Raw genomic sequence first — 24,809 nt, 5'->3', positions numbered from 1 at the left:
GCTGATGTTCCTGTGCAGATTTTCCTCTCTGCTGCTGCCAAGAAATGTTAAAAAGACAAATTACTTGGATTAAGTCAAGCAGAATGTCAAGAGATAGGAGGATCTGAGCATATAAACTGGAGTTTGAGTCCTGTAAGCTTTAATAGGATCCCATTGTGGGATTTGAGCCCGAGGTCCCCCATGGTTCATTTCATACTTTGAAAATGATGGTCTTTTTATGCAATTGCAGAGAAGCGGTGATTTTTACTTTCTGTGAGACTGGAAGAAACAGAATCCAGACTTCTGGAATTATGGTCCGTTGTCTCTATTGCTGGTTTAATCTCTCTCTCAAATTGTCTTACAGTGATGCTTTAGGTCAGTCAGGTAAACTAAAGATATAATCTAAGGCTCAGAGAGAGAGGATGAGAACATTTCTAGTTAGGTTATTCATTATTATTCCTTGAAATGAAGATGAATTTGTACTTTTGCCATATCCAAAGAGCGAAGCATATTTTCTTGTTTTACTCCAGTTTTCTTGTTTTACTCCAGTATTGGAGAGTTCTCTGTGGAAATGGTAGGGTTTAGTGAATGCAATTTGTCATTGACATACTGATTCCTTCTTTAGTATGACTGAAGGGCTAAATGTATTGAATCAGACGGTGGTTCACAGCTTGCAGTATTTATTTTAACATCGCTGTGGTGGGTCATGAATTGGGAAAAGCAAGTCTGAAGGATTCATTGTATACCTTCACTCTGGAAGGTTTCTGTATTGTGGTATCTTTCATTTAGATTCCATGTTTCTGGAGCTTAAGTCAAGTCACCTAAAGGGGATGTCTATACTTAAAGTATATATAAATGGTGTAATTAAAAGGGAATGTAAGCATAGATAGGTTCACGTTATAAAGCAATCTGCTGTGAAAGTACTGTAGTTGAGTATTCAGATACAGACCAATTTCTAGTATTTAGAAATACCCAAACCAGAAGCAAGTGCAATAAAAGTAACAACTTTTGTTTTGTTTTGCCAGTCAGAAATCCCGTAATAGGACTGGTATCCTGTTTGTGGCTGACAAATGCTACTTGCTCTCACCTCTCCTCAGTCATGTTGGTATTTGACAGAGACAATATTCTAAACGCAAATTGGTCAAGTTTTGGTGGGTTTAATATTAAGTGCAAAACCTTTGTCAATGCAATAGACTAAAATTGCTTTCAATTCATCTTTGGAGGTTTCAAATCTGCAGGAGGGCTAGCTATTGCCACTACGCTCGCCAAATCCCGTGACGGCGGTGTGAGGGCAGCGGGCCCAGGCCTGTGCTCGGGCCGGGCCGGGCCGGGCCCGCCCCGGGGGCGAGGCGAGGCGGGGCCGGGCGGCTCCGCCCCGGGGCGCGGAGCCGGGGGCGCGATGCGGGGCCGGGGCGCGGGCGGCTGGGCGTGAGGCGAGCCATGGCCAACGTCAAGGTGGCCGTGCGGGTCCGGCCGCTGAGCAAAAGGTGCGTGGGGGCGCCGCGGGGAGGCTCCGTGACAAGCTGGGGTGCGAGGCGGGGCCGGGCCGGGCAGCGCCGTGCTCGGGACGGGGAAGGGGGAGCGGGGCTGGGGTCGTCCCTCCGGCGCGCCCAGTGGCTCGGGAGGCTTGCTTAGGAACGCCGAGACTTCCCTTCTCCCGGGCTCCCCCAGATGGGACAGTTGTCATCCAGCGTGAGGGAGGCTTCTCTTCCCCCTCCGTTGTTGCTGGATTTTCCAGAGCCGGACATTCCCACTGGCGCTCGGCGCTGCTCCGCTCCCTCCCCGGCTGCTCGTCTCCAATAGGAAGGGCGGCAGGCAGGCAATATGGCTCGAGGACAACTCCCCCAAACAAGAAGGTGCCGCAGCATAGCGCGTTGGTGGGCTCTGGATCTAACGTGTGGTTGAAACCCTGCAGGCTTTGGAAGTTCGGGGAGGAAAAGGAAGGAAAAGCAGATTTTAGTGGCTAGTAATTTGCGCCCCCTGTCAGAGGAATGCTGTAGCACTCCGGGCACAACTGCTCAGAGTGCTGTCGCAGAGATTGGAGGCTGCCTTCTGGTTAGTGTGAGTCCCACGTTGCCTTTTGACTTCACTGCCTTGTGTGATAAATAACCCTTTCACGGAGTGGGGAAAATGATTCTGGAAGAGGTGCCCAGCCAGCACACTTACCAAGTCGCTTAGCCAGCAATACAGCAGCACACTTTGCACTTTTAGGTTATGATTTGTCTGTGGACTTTTTGTAGGAAGATAGCAGAGAATGCTGAATAAAGTAAAATAATGTAAAAACAAATCCCAAACAAACTAAAAAACAACCAACCGAGCAAAAACCAACCAACCAACCAACCAAAAACCATACAAACAAAACAACAACAACAAAAAAACTGCTAGTCTAAAATAATAGAAAAGGGAAAGGTGGAAAGTAATTTACAGGTTTTCAGTAAATTTTACCTTTGGCTCAAAACCAAGTGATCTAAAAATATTCTAGCCATAATGACATTAAAAAAACAGATGTTCGGGTAATATAATTCTGATCTATAACACAGCTGTGGATAGAACAGATTTTGATAGATAGTGACATATTTTAGGAAGAGTTGCAGCATGGAATTAAGCAAAGTTTAGCCTTTCATTGCTTAGTGTTGCTTTAATGTTGGAGATATTCTCTATCTAATTTACTTCCATACTGTTAGTCATTCCTAGCGCTGACTGGTTAAATAAATTGCCATTATACTCTCTAGAAATAAAAAGCAGTACACAAATCACTACACAAAGCAGTACACAAATGCAAAGTATTAACATTAAAATGCCAATTTGGTAATGAGATCAAGTTGTTCAGACCATAGGACTCTTTTGTTTCAGCCTTGCAGAGTTACACTGGAGATTGCAAGTACTTCCAAGTTTGACTTGACCATGTATTTCATTGTGCAGCCAATTATATTTGTTTCTCTCACAATAGCATTTGGCTTTCCATCGCTTTTGGCTTATTGTTTCTTCCCCGATGGGCAGTATTTAACAGTGCATACGTGATTATAGCATTAAATAATGCCTATAACTCTGACAGGTAGGATGTGACAAACAGAAAAACCTTTGGCATAGTCAGCGTGGGCCAGCAGTTTGATAGAGGGTGCAGTTTGGGACGGTGGGTGGGAACAGAAACACAGCCTGGTACACAAGGGTGAAATGAATCTGGCACTGAAATGGAAATGTTTGTACAAAGGGGAGAATGGAAACCCAGGGGATAAAATGGACAGAGACTGTTAAATAATTCCACCTGCTCAATCTGTGGCAACATAACTGATGGGATGGGGAGGCAGAGACCAGTCTTGTGGTATTTGGCCCCAAAGGCAATTGCTGTTTATTCCCTGCATTGTGTTGCCACAGCTGAGGTCAGCAAAAGTATTCATGGTGGCTTTTAATTTTTCATAAGGGGGAAGGAGAAGTGATCAAATGTTGTCTTTGAATGCTCTGAACTTGCTTTATGGTCTTGACCAAAATTGCCTGAACATAATGACTTCAAGGCAAATACCGCATATGTGAACACTTAACATAACCTTGATAGAGATTGCAAAGCCTAAAGCTTTCAGTGAGAATAGAGGCCTACTCTTTCTATTTCAGTTTCTTAAACCACCTCCATGTTGTGGTCACTTACACCTCTCACCGTCTCTATACACGCACGCCATGATGGCCATTAACAGGTGCCCATGTTGCCAGAGCTCCTAGGATCTCCTAGGTGCTTCAAAAGGAAAAGCTACCTGCAAAAAAAATTCGACTTAAACTGAAGTACAGTAATGTGTGCAATTGCAGTTCCAGTGATTAAACTTTGATTTTTAAGAGTCCCGAAAATGGAGAAACTATGAGCAAACGCTAGCACCAGAGCGTTAGTTGGTCTAGACTATGCAAACTTTACGTACTTATTGCTTCATTTAATTTACATGGGCAGGCGAACTTTGTTTTTGCATCTTGAAGTTTACAGAATATTTGGAAGTTAAAATATCTTAATATGGGACATAACAAAATCCTACTTTCTGTAAAAAGTATCTATTTATTATAAACTATTTTAATCACATCTGCTACTTGCTGTTTAGCATAAGGAAGGCAAAGAGTGGTCTTTTTGTTTTGTGCCTGTACAGCACCCATCACAATGTATTCTTTGACACTCTGTGCCAGCTCTTCAGCTCCTATGCACAAATAATCCCCCATGGTTAAAAAGCACATACAGTTGTACAGAGTGCAGAAATTTTTCCTTTGACTGAACTTTAAATAGCTTGTGGCTAATGTTCTTCATAATGCCATCAGTCATTCTGTAACAGACTAAGCTATTTTTTGGCATCAAAGCATTGTCCGGGGAGAAAAATCCCTTGAGTATGTTCCCTGGAGTGGCATTGCTTCCAAAAATCTTTATTACACATTTACAATTTTAAGTCCAAAAAAAATTACATTGTGTTCACATGAATACTTGTTCTCCATAACTGCATTTGCCCCTTTTTGAACATCCGCAGTGTTAGGCATGCCTGTTGACTATTTAGGTAGGCCAGTAGAAAACAATGCTAGTTTTTATGTGCTGCTAGCTTTAAAAACATGTCTCCGTGGTAGCCTGCCCCAGTTGCAGTACCTAGTTGTGGCAGCCGATTGCTCTTTTTGTGGTCGTCAGCTACGTGGTGCATGAGAGGAGGAAGGGGAGGCCGTGTCTGCACACGGGTGGCGTGTCCAGGACTGCATAGTCAGCACCAGCACATGAGGGACATGGATGTATTAGAAAGAGTCCAGAGGAGGGCCACAAAGATAATCAGAGGGCTGGAGAACCTCTCCTATGAAGAGAGGCTGAGGGATTTGGGGTTGTTTAGCCTGGAGAAGAGAAGGCTCCAGGGAGACCTTTCAGTACCTAAAGGGGGCCTACAGAAAAGCTGGGTAGGGACACTTTGTCAGGGAGTGTAGCAATAGGCCAAGGGGGAATGGCTTTAAACTAAAAGAGGGTAGGTCTAGATTAGATATGAGGAAGAAATTCTTTGCTATGAGGGTAGTGAGGCATTGGAGCGGGTTGCCCAGAGAAGCTGTGGATGCCCAATCCCTGGAAGTGTTCAAGGCCAGGTTGGATGGGGCTTTGAGCAACCTGATCCAGTGGGAGGTGTCCCTGCCCATGGCACAGGGGTTGGAATTAGATGATCTCAAAGGTCCCTTCCAACCCAAACCATTCTATGATTTTATGACTGGGATGGAGCACAGCTGCCTCAAGCCTTTTCCTCCATGATCCATATGCAGGATGCATTCCCTTTACACAGTGGACTTTGGGAACTGCTATATACACAGTCTTTAAGATCGGAAAAAAAAGATTTTTTTTTAAAAAAACAGCGCTGTATACCACAGTGAAAAGCCTCATGCCTTACTATAGGATTCTCTTCTTAGCATGCACCAGTGACTAGAAGACATTGCATTCCTTCACGGATTGTGGCCTGGGTAAAATCTGTCACAGCAAGTTTATTTAATGGAATTGTAAAATGATAGCGGTGATAGTTAAATGTTTGACAGTAGGGCATGCAAGCTTCCCTGTGACACTTTCTGAGAGTTTAACATACTTCATTGGGCCCTGAAGTTTGGGAGATCCTTGTGCAGGACACAGCAAAACAGAAGGTATTTTCTGCTGTTGAAAATCTCTTTTCAGTTGCCTGTGGTGCCTGGAAAAGGAGAGACTGGCAAGGAGTTCTTATTGGAAAGGGTCTTTCTGGGATCTTTATTAACTTCACAAATGAACTCCCATCCTCCACGAACCTCATAGACATGTCACCTAAAAGAGTCACTAAGCAGATGAATTAACCAGAAAGCTGTCCTTCATTTTTTTTTCTGCTTTGCATTGTTTCCAGGTTCTGACTTGAAGGCCTCCTGGCCAGCTATTTATTTCCCAGTCCCCTCATGAGCTCTGGAGCCTGTCCTACACACTGACAAATAAGAGCTTCCAAGAAATGTCTGGGTAGTCCCAGGTGGCAGAGCTGAACCCAGCTTCCAGCTGTGCAGGTGCTTACTATCACAGCCTGAGCCTCAGCAGTTTTCCTTGCTGCTGCTGCTCTCTGTGGTACAGTCCTCTAATGGCTGTCCTGTGGTGCAGCAGGTAATGAGGCTTGAGGGTGGGATAGGGAAGGAGGAGTTAAGTTTGAAGTCTTAAGACCACAGGTGATGGCTGTGAGCAAGCCCAAGGCTGGGAGGTATTTGCCTGGGGTAGTAGGATAAGTTTCTGTGTGAAGATTTCCAGAAAAGAGCTTAGTGTGTCAGGCTAACCTGGCAGTATGTTGAGTTTAGCTGTGGTGAACAGGTGAGAGAAGAGCTATGCTGATCGGTGCGATATCACATTAATATTTAAAAATAATTTCTATTAGAAAGGAAAACTATGGAAAAACAGAATTGCTTTAAAGATCATTCTGAAATGATGCTGAGTATGTCTTTATTAATCTGCTGTAGGATCAGCTTCTTTAACTAGTCTGTGCTGTGGTCCACCTCATTTGTTATTTCTAAGCACATTGTGTTAAGTAGGAGGAAATACTGTTTTGTAAGAAGGACTTGTGGCAGTTTTATAGATTGTGATATTAGGTGTTTTATAAGTTTCTGCATAACTTTAAGAACTTAGATACAGCAATCTTGCCTGCTCTTGACAAGAGTGGTAACTTATAGCAACTTTGGTAAAAAAACTTTCATCTTATGCATAACAGATGTTAAATGTTGTGTCAAAATAAAACTGAAGCAATAACAGATTGAAGGCTATTGTTGGTCTCCCTCCTACCCCATCAAAATGAATGTGATTGTCCTGTTTATACAGGCATGTTCCCTTTACAACATATATTCTTCACTGGTTGCTTGCTTGCTGTTGTCCTTTTCAAGCATGTTTTGAAGCAACCATGGTCTGGTTCTTGTATCTCCATCTTAAAACTCCTTAAAAAGACCATTGTTAAGAAGAATGTATACTGAGAAAAACATAGCCAGGTAAGTTTAGGTTATTATTTCAAAAACTTTACAAATTATATTTTTTTAAAAAAAGGGCATTACCCAAGTTTATTCAGTATGTTGTGATACACATTTGCATCAAATACATCTGAAGTAGTGTAATGACACAAGGTGCTGACATCATTAATATTTATAGTTTATTTTTGTTTACAATTTCAACTTCTGCTTCAGCTAGTTTTTCTCTACTTTTTAAATAGTGTTTAAGAAGATTTTGTTTGTGTTTAACTTGAAAAATCAGAATTAGTAAGAAGAGAGCATTTGCTTTCCTTATAAAGGTTGATGTGAGCATTTTTTTCTTCTCTTTGATGCTTTTCTCTAGTTGACTTAAACTTTACTCTGAGACCCAAGTGTATGTTGGATAAATGAGCTCTCTGTTAATGGAACATTGCCATTATCTCTATTATCTGCTTTATGGATGTGCATGGAAATAACTTGCCTAGAAATAGGTATATTTTACATTAGCACAAAAAAATAGTTATAATTTCTCTGGAAAATGGATGGATTATAATTTAGTTTTATTATTCAACATATTTTTCATATGGATGTAATTTTGAAATGTAAGGCAAAATACTGCATCCTTTCAAGAAAATGGCAAAACTGTTCTAGATTTCGAAGGGACTGGAGTGTCTCAGTGAAAAGAAAAGGTATAAATATAGGAAACACCAGGTAACAGGCAAGAGTAAAAAACACCTTTTAGCTTGTTTAGTACTGCTAGATACTTCTCATGCTATAACAAAATTTAGAGTAAGGCAGGCCATTGAACACAGTGTAGTGAAATGTCTGTCTTCTACTCTGACTGTATCTCCTTACCCTTCTCAATCAGCTATTATAATTTATATTTTCTTTGCTACTTTGGTGATTAATCCTCTCATACCCGGACAAATGGCAGGCTATTTTTATCTTCTATGATGGTTAAATGAGTATTGTTCCTCTGTGTCCTGGTACCTAACAATTCCTCTTTTCAGGTGGTTGTAGTTGAACTCTCTCAAAAGCTGTGGGGTTTGGGCCTGGTACCCGATGGTGAAAAAGAACTGTTTCAGGCCTCTAAGAGTTGCATCTGAAAATCTGCACAAACTCCATTGGTTATGCATTGTTCATGATTTCAAGCTTTTTTTCCACATAAGAGCTGGGATTTTTGAAAGAAAAGTTGAGGTTCAAATTTTGTATTTATAAAGTAGGTCCCTCTCCCAAAGAAATGTATTTTAATGTTTGTGTATCCTGTTTCGTAGCCTAGTCTATTGTTAAGGTTATCTAGACATCTTTTCCTCTCTCTCTAATTAGTTATTTTCCTTTGCCCATTCTGTTATTTAAAGTTTAATGTAAACCCTCCTTGAGGTGGCTGCTCTCTTCTCTTAGTGTCTACACTTGGCACTGTCAGGTGGTTTTCATAAGCCATATCTGTGGTTTTTATAAGGGTACTGCACCAGCAACCTCTCCCAGATGTATTCTTCTTGCAGTCGCATAGAAAAAGTTTTCTATCTTGTTTTTAAAGGGCAGACTTCCTAGCTCCTTAAAAGGGTAGAACTCTGCATGTCCTGAGTGACCGAATGCTTCAAGGCCAACAAAACCCATTCCATGGAAGATGATGCTTCTGTAATGATGTGTGACAATGCTGTGCCTGTACTGATGTAAGCTGGGAGGAGCACAAGGCACTAACTTCTGGCAGTGTGCTCTCTAAAGTAAGAGGCTGACGGTCTTCTCTTCTCTCACGTGTTGCCTGTGCAAATGCAGCTGCAACAACAACGCTGCTGCAGCCTTTTGAAACCCTTCTAACTGACGCTTTTTGTTTTCATAAAACACTTCCTCCCGAGTCCTAGAAATATTTTACAAACATCAGAATGTTTTGGAGCAGGGATCAGATTTTTTTAATGAGAAAAGTAGGACAAAATGTAGGGCAAAAATGGGGAAAATTGTAATTAAATAACCTGTAAAACCATCTCTGTGCTGGACAGTTTTGTTCTCTAAGACCACGTATTCTGTCTGAGAAAAATTGTGTTTATCTGTGATGATGTGACTGTATGCCTGGAGATAGCTGTACACCTCCCCAGGGGCATGGTGCAGAGGCTGGAAGCTGGTCTTGTGGGACCTGTGTGCAGTACATGGTGAGATACTAGCACTGTGCACAGGGAATTTATGCAAACTTTGGGTAGGGCTTCCCCAATTTCCTTTTCTTTACTCTTTTTTCCTACTCTCTTAAACTTTTCCTGCCAGCTTTCCAGTAGTTTTCAGATACAGATTTTGAAATAAAGACAGTTTTATACCTTTGTTTTTTAGAAGGTGAGGGTTCACTGTAGGAGCTGATTGTGGTGCAGTGGGAGAGAGAACTAAGCAAGAGGGATGAGAGTGCATTGCAGCATTCAGTGAAACTCATTTATTTAACTGTGATCACAGATGGGGGTTCTGTCCCGGTGGAATGAAGACTGACCAGTGTATCCAAATTCTGATTTGCATGGAAATCACATGGCATTTGCACAGAATTTCTTTGTTGTATAAGTTCTTTAATTGTACTGTCCTGTTACTCAGTAAACGGCTGGGAAATCAAGGGTGGAGGAATATCTCCTTTGGATGGAACTGGTTTGCAACGTTGTTTAAATTGCCCTTATTTCATGCTTCTTAAATACTGATGGTATGACAGAAGAGAGGAATTTTTCTTCTTCTCTTCCCTACTCCCTTCAGTGCCTCTGGAATAATGCTGCTTTCTTTCATACAAGGCTCTTCAAAGCACTGGTGGATCATTAGGAGCATTTCTGACTTGGATTGCTCAAGGAAGATGCCTGACACTCTTGCTCTAGCAGTAGAAGGCTTCAAAGATGGTGCAGACAGGGACACCAGAGGAGGCCACCCTGTGCTTCCTTTCTGAGCTCATCAAGATAGCATAAAAGCTATCCTGCAAAAGCCTGAGTGTGATCAAGAATATGTTAACTGTTTGAGCAGGCCTGTATCCCTACAGAGCACTGCTAATGTCTTGTGTTTATCTCTGCATCAAATATTCTTATTTTTGTTGCTGTATAATATTTGCAAAGAAGAACAGGAGGTAACCACACTAGGATGGCGGTGGTCACTAGGAAAGGTGATTTTTTTTTTTTTTTTTTTGACCATCAGATTGTGTCAGCTGTTGCCAGAGCCAGTGGAAGCTTTATACAGCCGGGAGTAGCCTTGAAAGAACTTGAGCAACATGTCTGTTACAGCAGTGGGCTGTCTTAGTGAACTTTGTGTACTTGGCTTCAATATGGATTTTTAAATTATTTATGAACATCTGTTCTGAATTTGGTAGGAAGATTGCTGACTGGGTGTGCACTCCTCTTTTGCAAGACCCAGTAAAACAATTAGGACTTAAAAAGAAATATCCAAAGTGGTATTGGGCAGCTCTACATAATGAAAAACACTGGCAACAAGTTTTAGGTAAATTATCTTGTATGCTGATACTTCAAAAATAAAAACAAATCCTGCATTAGCCAAAGGGAATGTGTTCAGACTGTTCACAGCTTGTGACTTTCCCATATTTCAGCAGCAGGGCTAAGGATACAGGTTATGTTGGTGTCGTGGAGGGATGCTGTGTTTGGGAAAGTTGTGGTTGCAGGTACCTCAGCTTGTCAGGAGAGTGCAGAAGCTCCAATGGCTGAAGGCTTTGACATTCTTCTCTACAACTTCTGATGGAGCAGCAGAGACTCTTAGTACTCTTCTCATTGCATCCTCCAAGCAGGCATGTCCTCAATCTGTTTTGTCGAAGGTGTCTTTTCTCTCTGAAGACTAGCATAATTTAGAAAATATGTCCTATTGTTTGTTTCTTAGTTTCCATGGCAAAGGTCAGTCACTCAGGAGGTGCAAAGTCAGCAGTTTCTCAACAATACCTTTGCCAAGGCCACCAATAAAGAGGAGGCAGAGGCACTGTACAATATACTAGTAATGGAAGGATAAACCTGAAAACCCCCTGAAGTCTTTCCATACAGACCTTCAGACTTTATAACCAAGAAAAAGCTTGGGTTAGATTTGCCACGGGATTATACTGCAGCTCCTGGTGTGGTGATTGCAGGGGGTGGCACTGGACAACACAAAATGTCCCAGGTAGAGGTGGAGGTAGTTTGGTAAATGCTGTACCATACTTAGAGACTTCCGGGGCAATGGATCACGCACTGAGAAGCGACAGTCCCAGAGATAGCAGCGGTGACTGCTGGCCTGCATCGTGCCAAGCACGCTAGGGGAGTGCTTTTGGTTGTGTTTGTAAGCAGTGTGTGAAAACGCTCTCTGTCACAGAGGGCTGTGCAAGGCTGCTATTTCAATAAAAGTCTAGAAAACAGTATTTAAGTGAATTGTTCCAAAAAAACAGAGCCAATGGGATTGCCCATGCCAGCAATAATCTCTGCCAGAGGGGGCGGACTGATGGTTGCTGTACTGCTGTACTGCTTTCCAGCTGGCACTACCACCTCTGTCTCAGTATAGGCTGAGATTGGTTTTCGAGTTAACTTGGGTGATGGGAATTGGCAGGAAAGGCATAAAATGCATGCAGCAATTACTTTGCATGATTATTTTCAAAATTTTTATGAGTAAACACATACTCTATTCTTTCTCGAATTATCAAGGGTTTCTCGTATTTGAGTGGTATATTTTGGCTTGAGTATTTTTAATTACGTTGAGTAGTAGGTGGTCAGTATTTGTAGAAGCTGTTTTGTTGTATGGCATGATTACTGCGAATGATTCCAATATTTTTGGTTTACTGTATGAACATGTTTTTAAACAGGCAACTTTTCAAAAGTCAGTTCCTTTGTTCTTTAAGGAGCTGTTATTCCTTAGATGTTAATCGTTTGTTTAAGGACTGTTATGTGCGAGGATGGAGGCAAATTTTATAAAGCCTGAGCAACTGCCCTTCTTCCCACCCACTGCTTCCTCCAGCTCTGTATACCTACTTGCACACTGCATCTGACCTAGTTTCAGTGAGATCCAGCAAGATGTGGCAACGTTCCTCTCAGGCGTCTTGATCCTTGATTCTTTTCTGCTGGCTCGTTCTTCCAGGTCTTGCAGAGTGTCTGCTGTCCCTCTGGGATTGCATTAGCTTTACATGTGGGCTGCAACAATGATTTGTCATTGGACCAGCAACTGTTAGAGGAGATTTTCCATTGAGCTTCCCGTGTTTTTTGGCTGGATTGCCACAGTAATTTGCTTCCATTGGGTCTCTGTTGTAGCTCCCTGTTACAGCCCTGCTGCTGCATTTTGTAGTTCTGTCACTGTTCTATCATTGGATTTGCGTTTTGCTAAAACTTAGTTTCTGGAAAGATCCAGGACTTGACTGGGCTCACATACCTTGAAATGGTCTTTCTGCCACGCTGCGTGATAACAAGTTGTCTGTACTAAGTAAAGTAATCTAGAAGGAGAAGCATTTCCCACACATGGCATCAATTTTTCAAAAAGAGAGAGAAGGGAGGATAGGGAAGCTGAATGTTAAGATTGCTGTGACTTCTGAGCAGTGGGAGTCAAACATATTACAAGAGAAGTGTACTTTGGGGTTGATTTTATCGGTACAAGTAATACATCTTTCATACCTGTGGAGCAGAGCATCCATTCTTAAGGATGAAAGATTGTTTTATTGGTCAAATGCACACTGTGGTACACATATGTAAGGTTGTATGGACAAATACGTTTTTTGTAGTATCTGGAGTTAAGGTCAGAACACCTACAACAGCTGAAAGTGTGCTTTACCTGTTGGACTTCACATATTAACCAAAGAAGTTTGGGAAGGGAAGCCCAGGTTTGTACCTAAATGAGGTATGAATAAACATATCTTTACACAGAGGTTGAACGAAAAGCTTGTAGAACTGGGGACAGCTACAGGTCCAGGTTTGTTGTATGCTCAGTGCTCTCAAGCTGTAAATTGCTGCAGAAGGGAGTCTCCACTTCCACCACTGCATGGTCATGCCCTTTCTCTTGCTTTGTCTTTACCAAATGTGTTACCACTGTGTCCAGTCTTCTGAAATAGCTTGCTGGCCTGGGGCACACTGTTTATTTATTTTGCTGTGTTTGTTTTCTGATCACAGCTGATTTGAGTCATTGCATAGGGGTGTGATTCATAGATCAGACACAAGAAATGAAGTGAGAACACATGTGGAGCTTTGGAGAGAAGACAAATTGCCCTTTGCAACAACAGCCTGCAGCTGAGACAGATAAAGTAGGCTGTGAACCTGTGCCCAGAGCAAGGGGAGACATTATTCTGTTTATGTTTGCTGAAGGCTTTCTTGTCATGTGAAACTTCAACGAAGCTACTTTATTGCTACATAAAGTTTTTTTTGTCTGTAAAGAGATATTGTCATAACCCTGAAGTGTAAGGTGATGTGGTAATTTTATTTTCTGTTGTTTGTATTGTATTGTTTTTGTAAGCTTATAAATGTGAGCGTATTAATTTATATGTGAATAATTTTCATACCTTGAAAGTCTTGCATTTGGAATTTCTTCTTTAGCTTGAGTCTTCAGTAATTACTTTGGTTTGGGACTACATTAGTCATTAGAACCTGTTGTGTAAAGTCACTTGTTCATAGGGTTTGTATAGCAGATGTGGGCTGCAGGCAGTGAGTTTTGTGTAATTGCTGTTGGTGGGGCTGGGAGCACTGCTTGTTGTTGAGGTTGCCTTATATATATAATGAGAATACCCTGGCATTTAAAGCTATTGGAAGGTACTGAAATTATTTCTGCACGAACACCTGCTTCAGGCTACATATTCTTAAATTTCATTCAGGGCAGTTCCGCTGCTACAGAAGATGAGGGAAAACTAGGTTTTAAAATATTTAAAAGCACTTTAGGGTGACCTTTTATTTGAATTTTATAATTATTTAAAACTGGGACTCAGGTGTGTATTTTCTGAGTTCTCCATCTGAATCCCCCCATTTCTGTCCATATTTCTAAATAACTAAAACTCTTAACAAGCTTGGTGAAGACTTGCAAGAACACAGTGGATAAAACTTTGAAGGGATCTGTTTTTGCTTAACAGTGCTTGCATGGTCGCTGTAAAACTCAACCATTGACCACTGCCTTAATAAATGGAGCTTGGTGTTGTCCAACTCACAATTGAAGCCCATGTATGGGAACTGATAGCAAGATCTTCTGTCCCATTTATTTCTCATCAATGTTTTCTGACCCCAGATGGTGTTCAGGAAGAAACTGCTTCATTTGTGGAGCATAGGAGTAAATTTGTGGCAGAGACGGGAAGAAACTGACAAGGAGAACAGGACAATGTGACTTTGGAGCAGAGAAATAGCCCCAAAGCAGCTACAATGCAGTAGAGAAGGGAACTGAGACCTGCAGAGCAGGTGAGGATATTAAAATTGAATGTGGATGCGTGAACTAGGCCAGAGAGAAGAGAGAGCAGATAACATGGAAGAGATTATGTGTGTAGATAGCAGGAGAAGGATCATAGGAACTTCCTGAACTTTAACTGAGGTGGTAAGGCTGGAGGAGTAACAGTAGGACTGAAAAATAGAGTGGACATGGGATTAGGAAGCAGGATAAAGCCAAGATTATGCTGGGGCAGTGGAGAAGGAGGTATATGTAACTGAAAGAAGCTCCCTCCTATAGGATCCCTCCAGTTCTGTCTTTTGTGTGTTGTTCTTAAATTGTGGTGGAATTCTCAGCCAGAATGTCCCATTTCCTCTTAGATCTGCTCTGCTGTAGAGGATAACAGTAAGTTTTGTCCATTGGCTCAGCTGGCAGAGGTTTATATATGGGTATGGAAATCCCCAAACTTACTTGTTCTGGAAAACACTTGCTTTTCAAAATACCTAGGAAATTGCATGCATACAGATTAAATGCATCTGCAGATTTCTACCTTAGAAACCCAAACCTCCATCCTTAAGCACTTGTTATTCTTCATTTGTTCTTTAGGGAACCATCTAGTGCTGCTGCTGGGTACCCAGCTGTATGCAAGGCAAATCCCAGGAGCATTTCTCTTTCTCCTGAGATCTAAAAAGGGGTTCTGGTGGTTGTTGAAGTACTCAATGCTTGCAGCTTGACTGAAACCTAAGGGAGCTGTGCTTGAACCGTGTGTGTATTTTCTGTGTCAAGTGCCTTGCAAAAGTTCATATTACAAAAGCTACAAAGTTTTGTGTGTCTCAACACTCAAAATTAGTAAAGCGAGGCACAGAGACACTAAGGTAAAACAATTTTCTAGCTGTAAAATGGGTACAGTGTATGCTCAGAAATGTATATAAATCTTCTTCATGCTTATAAAGCTCTCAAATTCTACAGCGATCATCTCTGTGGAAGAGTTGATAGAAAAAGTAAAAGCAGTGTCCTAAGGGTTCATTTTGAATGTTGTTTTGAATGGGGTTAAACACTGAGACTCCAAAGGCAGGCTGTAGTGTGCTATGTACTGTCTGAAAGTTAGCTGTCAATGAAAGGAGCTTGCAGTTGGTCAGACAGTATGTACTATTCATACAAATATAAGAAAATCTGTTAAAAGAGAGATTTGGGGCCACAAATGAATGGTGGTCAATCAGGTTTGAATTTTGTAACTCTCAATTTATTTGGCTTCTAACTGACCAGATGATACCAAACCAGCTGTTTACCAAGTGATACAGCTTATCACCACTGACGCTGTCTGTCCCTTCAGCTTAATTTTAAACAAAGCATGATAAAACTGCACTGGGGGTGAAATTGATTTTATTTCTAATTGAGTTTTATTCCAGCTCTGCCAGGGCATTAGGCTTCATCAAAACACGTTCTGATAAAGTTGCAGCTTACAAGGTTTGTCAGAGCTGTTTCAATATCAGAGTGCAAAGGAATTGCACTATAGAAGGGATACAACAGGTAAAACATCTTTCCCCTGTTCTTAGCATCGAAGTGTGTATTTATTTTCTGCTGTCAGATAAGCAGACTGATGACCTCTTCTTTCTCATTTCTCTCTTAATATGTATAAAAACAATCCATGCTAATTGTTGAGGGGGACAAGACTCAATGCTCCTGTAAATAGGAGGACACTTAACTTGAAGTATCTATCATGGTGTTGGCTGATAAAGTTTTTTGATTTGTACGCATGCTATTTTTTCATTCTTTTCACATCCTTTTTCTTTTTTTTCTTATTAGTACAACTCATCTTTGGAAGCAGAAGTTGTATGTGGTAGGTTCTACTCATAGCTGTGTTCAGTGGGAATTTTATGCAAGTATATATACATGAGTACACAGTCCTTTGCACTTGCGGAACAATCCTGTGTGTTTACGTTTCAGGACAGTTCTGTTTTGCTAAAGATAACTTGTTTGAGGACTACAGCAAACAATTTGGATTATGTGGTAAAAATTAGTGTTGCTTGATGAAAACTTCTGGCTTGTGGGTCTGTGATGTGGATCCATACTCTACAAAACGTTGCCAGTCTACAAGGGCTGTGCTCTACTTCATAGTAACAATGCCAGTGCAGTTTTTAAAAAGTGAAATTACATTTCCTTTAAATATACATTGTTTTTCCTTATAAATATAATTTAGAATAACAACTCTTAATTTGAAATACAATTCTGTTTTATTCTATTTTTGAGGACAAGCACTTTGAAACTGTTTGACCACAGTGCTGTGTTTTTTCCCCTCTTGCTGTTGTGATACCTGTCTACAAATCCACGAATGCTACTTCCTGTTATACTGTCTTATGCACTGTTTGTTTTATATCTGGTTTGAGGTTCTTTCAAGTAAATGCACGTATCTGGGGTTTATGAATTTGAAATGCATCTTTCTGTGTCTTCATATTTTAAATGAATTTTTGAATGTGTTTTGTTTCCAGAGAGAGTGCAGAAGGAGGAAGAGTGATTGTAGAAGTTGATGACAAAGTAGCAACAGTAAGAAATATAAAGGTATGCTTTCTGTTTTCTTCTGTTTCTCAATGTAATGATTCTGATGTGATGCTTTTCTGTGTTTGACTGTTGGATCACTTTAAAAGAAATACTAAGGGAGACATTTAAACTGGCACAGTTTAAATTTGCATCGAAAGTTGTTTTTACTTTTTTTTGTTTGTAGACAGGGAATGTAGCATCTAACTGTTATTTGTATTTTGTTTTTATTAAAGCTTTTGTGCTCTGGCTGCATGCCATTATTCAAAGCTGTTAGTAAATTGTTTAGGATTTTGCAGTTATCTTACTGTAACTAACATCTGGGTGACTTCTTTCCATGTTTCTCTCCTCCTCTCATATTTACACTCAGAGTGTAACTGACTTGCATGAAATAGAGCAAAATGTTCTGCTATGCTTCATGGCTTGGTAAAAGACCAAGAGCTATAAGAATAAATTTAATGTAGCTGTCCTCCACTGAGAGCATTGGAGTTTACATGCATGGGAATCAACCCTATGTTTTAGACTCCTGTACTTAAAGATACTATTACTTATACTTAAAGCTGCCATGCTCCTTCACTGAATTAATGGGAATGGGAACCAAGCAATTTTGTGTTGTCAAACTTCTGTCTGCTTGAAAGGCGAATAGATGAAATTACTGAGGTGATAGTAGGAATTCTAAAAGATGGATGCATTTTGCATTTCTTTATATCTGCAAGCAACCCAGTTATTCTAGATGGCTGACTTGAGAAATACGTAAGGTTTTGATAGAAACTTGGGCAAAAATAGAACAAATGGTTTTGGACTCTACTTTTTTTCCATGGGGATTTTGTGGTATTCACAGTGGGTGTTCGTGTTTTTTAAAGACGGAAGAAGGAAAAGCATTAGTGGTATAGAAGGTCTTATGGATGTGAAGTGTTGCTGATCTATATACTTCATTTGTTTATTGGGACTGGTGTTGAGGTACTGGTGCTTTGAGAGTTTGCTACTTCACTGTCAGAATTATGGCACTTGGGCTGACTGAATTGCTGTTGGTAGGACAACACTTTCTCTGAAAACAGAGCTAAAAGTAATCATTTCCTCCCTACTGGTCAGGTGTGAAAGATTGCTTTTTGCAAGTCTGTATTTGCGGAGTCTGAGATACACTACTTCATGAAATACCTTTCCCTAATTCCTTGTACGTGCAATAAGGCTCTCCAAGAGACACTTGCTCTCCAGCTGTAAGCTGTCCCTTATTTTCTTTGGGAAGGCCTAGGTTGCCATGGCAACGCTGCAGGCCTCAGCTGGGAGGGCCTCTGCAGGCAGGTGGAGGCCTCAGTCCTGCAGCTGGGTAATTGGGCCCAGCTGGGCCCTGTGAGACCTAGTGGGTTATAATTTTATTTTTTAAAGAGGAGCTGTGGGCTGCCTTGGGGTGCTAGGAAGATAAAGCAGGCTCCACAGGCCAGATAGGGTTGCTTGGAGATGCAAGAGCCAGATTGTGAACATTTCTCTTGTGATGTTTCATAAAGGGAGTGAGTTTGTTTTCTGTGTAAACTAAATTTAGACAGCTCTTAATGAAGCCAAGTTAGTTTACCCTAGTGCATAAACTAATATTTATATACTAATATTGATGTTGTATTTGGGGTACATGGTGGTTTTAGTTCAAAACGAAAGAAAACCCTGCAAGTCGGTGAAGATCCCAGGGTTCACAAGGTACAGGCAGGTCTGCTTCTGTCAGGCAGGAGGGTATTCTCCTGAGGTGAAGGGGTGTTTTTTTTTTTGTCTTGGGCTGTTTTGGTTTTGTTTGCCTTTTTTTTACATGCTGCCATATGAAGGCAGTGCTGCAAGCTATCTTTGTATATTTCTACAGAAAATCTAAGGAAATAAAAGGTAACTGCATAAAAAGAATCTGAATTACAATATGGTGGAAACATTGTTGCTGTAGATGATAATAGGTTAATAAACTTGTTAGGTCTGGGTAAAGGAAATTTTGGGTGTACTTGTATCAATGTAACAACTTCAGAATCAAGTGGTGTTTGAAATAAAATGCCACTTGATGAAATTCCTTTAATTCGAAGATAACTTTAAATTACTTCTCTTTTATTTTGCTTTTTCTTGGTTTAAAAAAAAAAAAACACATGCAAAACTGTCAGAGGGGCCTGTAGATTAATTTTCAATATTTCAGTCACTATTTCTGACTGCTCTGCTTAGAAAGGCTTCACTCTCATTACTGTTAACCTGCAGAGGTTAGCCACTGCAGTGTGCAGTTACACCAAAAGATGTATTAGCTTTCCGACACAACAAAGCAAAGGGGAAATAGGAATAGGCCTGTGTTTTTAAATACAGAGTGAAAAAGTTTTTTTTCTTTTCACTTTGTGCCTTACTTCTGCGATGCAGTTCTCTTGTCATTGTTCAGTTTCACTGAGAATTATGGAAAGAGTTGTGGAGCCTTCCTACTAATATAGGCTGAAGAACCTTATCTGTAGTAAATGAACCCTTCAGCAGGTCTTCCATGGGCATCCCTGCCTCAGTCAGTGAATCAAACGAAAATGAAGAGGATTAACTGTTTTTCTGTTCCTTTTCCGCAACACAGATCCTAGATAAATTTCCTATTACTTTTTAAAATGCTACTTTTTGGTCAACTTCAAAGTGAAGTCTGTCTTTTTTCCTTCTGTTGCCAGGCTGACAGTAGGCTTGATGGCACTTGGGACTCAAGAGAAAAGACTGTGGCCTTCAGTTTTGATTACTGCTATTGGTCAGTTGATCCTGAAGACCCAAAATATGCATCTCAGGAAATGGTAAGTGATGCTGTTCTTCATGTGTCTTCCCACCCTGTTCTGTCCTTTATTTTCACATTTAAAGTAAGTGATTGAGAGGTTAGATGAAACTTCATTTTCTTATCTGCCCGTGTCTTTTTCTTATATTGGTTACAATACCCTTGTTTGTCAACTAATGTAAGTTTTCATTAGGTCTGTCAGCTTTGGTAGTGTTCATTAGTTGCGAAGATCTGAGGACTGAAGCTTAGGAAGGAGAATTTTGCAGGGGGCCTGAAAGGAATCTTCTTAAAGAAGAAAGTACTAAAATTAAACCAAAAGTTTCAAAGTTGATTCTACAGTGAAGTAATCACATCTTTAAAAAACAGTACTAAATTTTATTTACGGTTTATTTTGAGCATTTTTTCTTGCTAAATTACCAGAAATCTCTTAACTAATTAGGACTCCTTGTAGTTTCAAGTTCCAATCTTTGATTAAGAAGAAGTTTGAAGAACTCAGTATTAAAATATGATAAGATTTTGTTTTTTATTTAAAAATAATTATTAAATCTACTTTAAATAACAAGCATTGCAAAGCTATCCGAAGATATCTCTATGAGTGCATATAATTATGTATGTCAGTATTAAAATAGGCTTTTACTGCACTTTTTTTGTCTTCAGAATCATATCTTATTTCACTTTATTGTCAGGGCAGTTGTTCCCAACATTCAAACATGTCTAACTGTGTTGTTTTTCTTAGAAAAACAAGCTTTTCACAGAAAGTATCACTTAAGACTGAACTAGTCCTGTGAAATTCTTTTTTTTGGTGGCGTTGAGCACAGGATGGTTTTACTTCTAGGAGTCCATCTTTGAATAACTATCAAATTTGGCAATTATCATAATGATGCGTCAGATTCTTGATTGTGCGAGACTTCCTGCTTGGCACAGCAACATGGAAGAGATTTTGGGAATTCAGGAAGTGTTTTAAAAAAAAAAAAAAAGAACTCTTCTCTCTAAAGAAGTACAGAGCACTAGATAAACTTCCACTGTAGGGATTGCAAATAACATCTTTGTGGTCAACTGTTTTTTTTGTGTGTGTTTTTTGTTGTTTGTTTTTTTTCTTGATGTTGGTTGATTTTTCTCCCCAACCGCTTTGTTTTCTGACTTGCTTATTTGGGTGTTGTGGTCTTCATAAGCTTCTTTCATACAACTAGAAGTATGTTTTTTTAGAACTGTTGAGAATACAGTCGGCTTTATAGCTGACAAGGTTTAGCAAATGAAATTTTGATAAATGCAGTCTGCCAAGTCAGCTTTGTCTCTACTCAGTATGAAAAGCAATTGGAGCTGCCAAATGGAAAATATAAATATTGGCTAGAAAGTGTAATAGTTGTTGTAAAATATATGTGCAACTGAAAAAGTATGTCAAATACAATATAAACAGCACAACTTCCTTGCTGGATCTGAGTAGGTATTTCAAATACTTTGGGAGTCTTGCATTAACATAAAATATAGTTTTATCCAATAAAAATGCTAAAAGGGAAATGTGAATTCACTGGCCATAGAAAATTAAGTAAATAGGCCATAGTTTCCTTACTCATAGCATAGCTGCTGAATGTGCCTTCTGGCAAAAGGACATCTGTTCTGCTGCATGTAATCGAGGTGCTGAGCCTCAGATAGACCTGTTTCATGGGTTAAGAAATGCTTTAAGAGGGACTGGTGCTTTGAGTGAGACCTGGAGTCATGAGTGAATTCTTTGGGCTTTTTACCTGTCTTGGTGATTGTAAAACCAGTAAAGCATTACTATAATCTCATTTAGAAGAGGGCTGCTGGCATACTGCAATTTTACTGTGCTTGTCTGCTTTTATCTGCCCCGTACACTGTATGAATGAAGTTTATTGTACTAATTCCACATTTTGAACTCAACACTGAAGTACTGATGAAAGTTTCTAAGCCTCCTTACAGCAATGATGCTATTGGCAGCCATGGGAGGCTCAGTAACGTTTTTCCTCCAGTAAAAGCTTTCTTTCATGAGCTGACCTTGGATTACTTTTTCCTTGAAGATGTCATGCCAACTGTTATCATACATGGTAGGTGTATTGTTTGAGGAGGCAAGGCAGATTGAAGTATCTGCCTTCAGGTTCGCTTTTGTGGAATGCTGTCTTTCAGTAAACTGCCCTTTTTCTTTGTCCTCTGGACTGACGTATAAAAATGAAGTCTTGGCAGCTCTTTTTGTTTTATTGTCACAATCCATAACAACTGTAGCGGGAGGGCTGCAAATTGTAGTGCTTAGGTGAAAATAAGATTTTAAAGATACAGATCTGTTTCTCTGAATATGTCTTAGAGTTTAATGTGGATGTTAACATTGTTTAGGTTCTGGTCCCTTGAATTCTAGAGATGACTACACACACTGCATTTTATTCCCTATATATTTTGATTGTGTACTTCGCAGGCACTTGTGACAGAGTTAAGTACTCTGTTAAGTACTTAAGTAGACGTGTAAGTACTTTCAAAAGTTTAGATGTAAAGTTCAATTTTATTGTTCAGTTTGTTTTTTTACCAAGTGCTTTTTCTGCCACCTACCTGTATTCCACTTCTATTTGCCAAAATGTGAATACATGTTGCACGCCTTGTTTGTTTCTCCTAATATGTTCATATTAATATTTCTTCTAGCCCTATTTTTACTTCAAAAGGGGGGAGGGGAAGAGATATTTTTCACTTTAGACTGGGGAGAACACACCTTGTAATATAGTAAGATGAAGAGGAACTGAACCAAATTATTAATGTCTATGTAACAGACTATATGCGTCTTTCTTTTTTTTTTTTTTTTTAGTAGCAGTATAATGGGAAGTCCTTTTCTCTTCAACAAGCTGGAGCCATCTCAAACAGTAGAAGTTATTTTTAAGTGTTACTGCCTATGCGTTTCTTTTGGGCTGAATTGAAAAACTAATTCTCACTTCAGGGAGACACAAGTTTTCCTGGTTGGCATTACATAAAGATCATAAACCTTTTCATATCTCTGAAAAGAGGACAGTTGGCTAATTTAAAAACAAAACTGATTTTTGACTAGTGAAAGAAAAGCCTATCACTGCTGATGTCTGGGAAGTAGGCTTCTTAGCAGAAATAATCTATTGGATAGTGGTTGGTTTCAGAAGATGACTTCAGGATAGTCTTTGCAAATCAGTTATTCTCTCATTCAAAATGTTTGTGAGGAACTAGATATGTCAGTTTTGTTATCCCAATTTCTCTCCTAACTATGGTGAAATATGAATCTATAGTGTTTCTAATGATGACTCAGTAATTTATAAGCTTAATTTAAACGGATAATAGCAGTGGTCTGCATTCTTAGTCTTCCTTTAGAAGATACATGAATTCATTATAAAAGTTAAGATTTGTGAAATAGTTGAGCTGTGCAAGCAGTATGTTCACTTTACAAGTTAACTGAATGCTACAGTTTGCAAAGGGCCCTCTGCTTTTCATATGGCCAGCTGGAGGTCCTTGGGCCTGTTGCTTGCTTTCTCAGTGGGCAGGTGAATACTTCCCCATTGATGTAGAGCTGAGGTTTTCACAGAATCACAGAATCGTCTAGGTTGGAAGAGACCTCCAAGATCATCTAGTCCAACCTCTGCCCTAACACTAACAAGTCCTCCACTAAGCCATATCGCTAAGGGCTACATCTAAACGTCTTTTAAAGACCTCCAGGGATGGCGACTCAACCACCTCCCTGGGCAGCCCATTCCAATGCCTAACAACCCTTTCGGTAAAGAAGTTCTTCCTAATATCCAACCTAAACCTCCCCTGGTGCAACTTTAGCCCATTCCCCCTCGTCCTGTCACCAGGCATGTGGGAGAATAGACCAACCCCCACCTCTCTACAGCCTCCTTTAAGGTACCTATAGAGAGCGATGAGGTCTCCCCTGAGCCTCCTCTTCTCCAGGCTAAACAAGCCCAGCTCCCTCAGCCACTCCTCATAAGACTTGTTCTCCAGACCCCTCACCAGCCTCATTGCCCTTCTCTGGACTCGCTCGAGCACGTCCATGTCCTTCTTGTAGCGAGGGGCCCAAAACTGAACACAGTACTCAAGGTGCGGCCTCACCAGAGCTGAGTACAGGGGGACAATCACCTCCTTAGACCTGCTGGCCACACTGCTTCTTATGCAAGCCAGGATGCTGTTGGCCTTCTTGGCCACCTGAGCACACTGCTGGCTCATATTCAGCCGACTATCAACTAGTATCAACCAGTTTCATCTCCTTTCACAGTGCAATTCTTTACAAAGGGGAGTCTACCTTCTCTTTTTAAAGACAAGTTTATTCTAAGTGGGTCTGTTGGTACATAAACAAAATAGAGGAACAAAAATATCCTCAGGAAAGAGTCGCTGGCTAAATCAACCAGTCACTAAAGTAAGAAGGAAAGGAAGCGGATATGCTAAATCCTTCAACGTACATAGGGGTGAGTAAGGCACTAGGGCTACATGGCAGTGAGAAACTGCGTGTCAAAAGATTGTGTGTGAGCAGAGAAAGTACAGGTAACAAATAAGCGTGAATAGAGGACAGGAATGGAACATCTGATGGGCTAATAAGAAACAAAAGATAACTCTGAAAGACCATAAGCATCTAAGAGCAAAAGCTTATGCGTGGTTTTTCTGATCTTACCTCTGCAACTTCTGTTACTTACGTTTTCCATGGTTATAAACAGTGGAATGGTTATTCCAAACCTGTCAGTCACTGTCAAATACAAATCACTGTGAAGATTTTTTTTTTTGAGGAGGGGAGTAAAAGAGGCTCAAGCAACTGCAATATTTCTGTCCATGTTCCTTTTCCTGTTACTTTTCTGTTCCTTTCTCTCTTTGCCCTAACGCTGCAGAACTAGTTTGGTTTCACAATGGGAGAATGCTGAATGCCTGCACCTAAACTTTACCATTTGTATCCAGTGAAGTATAGTTTCACCATGTCTCCCTGCTTTCTTGTACTAACCGTTTTTTGGAAGGTGAACTTGATACTGTACAAAACCCGCCTGAGTAAAGGGGGACACTTAAGTAAGAGTAACTCCTGCTTTGTCCTCCCTCCTACTTCCTCCACAAATGTCTTCAGGAAGCTGTGTGTAGCTTATGATTGTTTTTCAAAGACAATGTTGGAAATCCATTACTCTGGCAATTGTGTAATTAGGGGATTACCCTCAGTAGAGATTCATGACATGCTTCCATTTTGCAATAAAAATGGCTGCAAACTTGTAAGGCAGTAATGTTGTTTGATAATGATATTGTAATGGTATTTGCTTAGGGTTATAGTTTCTAGCCTAATAAGCAGATTCAAAGATGCTGATTCATT

The 24,809-nt window shown here is 40.3% G+C and overlaps 1 protein-coding gene across 2 annotated transcripts in view; it reads left to right on the top strand.

Annotated features, from left to right (window-relative positions):
- Positions 1–1,357: 1,357 nt before the first annotated feature.
- STARD9 (StAR related lipid transfer domain containing 9) overlaps positions 1,358–24,809 on the top strand; it is a 108,735-nt gene continuing 85,283 nt past the window's right edge. The window contains exons 1-3 of one of the 2 annotated variants that reach the window (XM_050710853.1): positions 1,358–1,466; positions 16,713–16,782; positions 19,416–19,532. In XM_050710853.1, the coding sequence (XP_050566810.1) occupies positions 1,420–1,466; positions 16,713–16,782; positions 19,416–19,532 (234 nt within the window). In that variant the 5' untranslated portion in view covers positions 1,358–1,419. The remainder of the gene's footprint in view (positions 1,467–16,712; positions 16,783–19,415; positions 19,533–24,809) is intronic. The other variant, XM_050710851.1, reaches the window with a different exon arrangement.

The sequence above is a fragment of the Cygnus atratus genome, chromosome 5 (genome assembly GCF_013377495.2).
Source record: "Cygnus atratus isolate AKBS03 ecotype Queensland, Australia chromosome 5, CAtr_DNAZoo_HiC_assembly, whole genome shotgun sequence".
NCBI classification, from domain to species: Eukaryota; Metazoa; Chordata; class Aves; order Anseriformes; family Anatidae; genus Cygnus; species Cygnus atratus.
The sequence above is the reverse complement of the archived record's forward strand: the minus strand, read 5'-3'. Positions and strand labels throughout refer to the sequence as shown.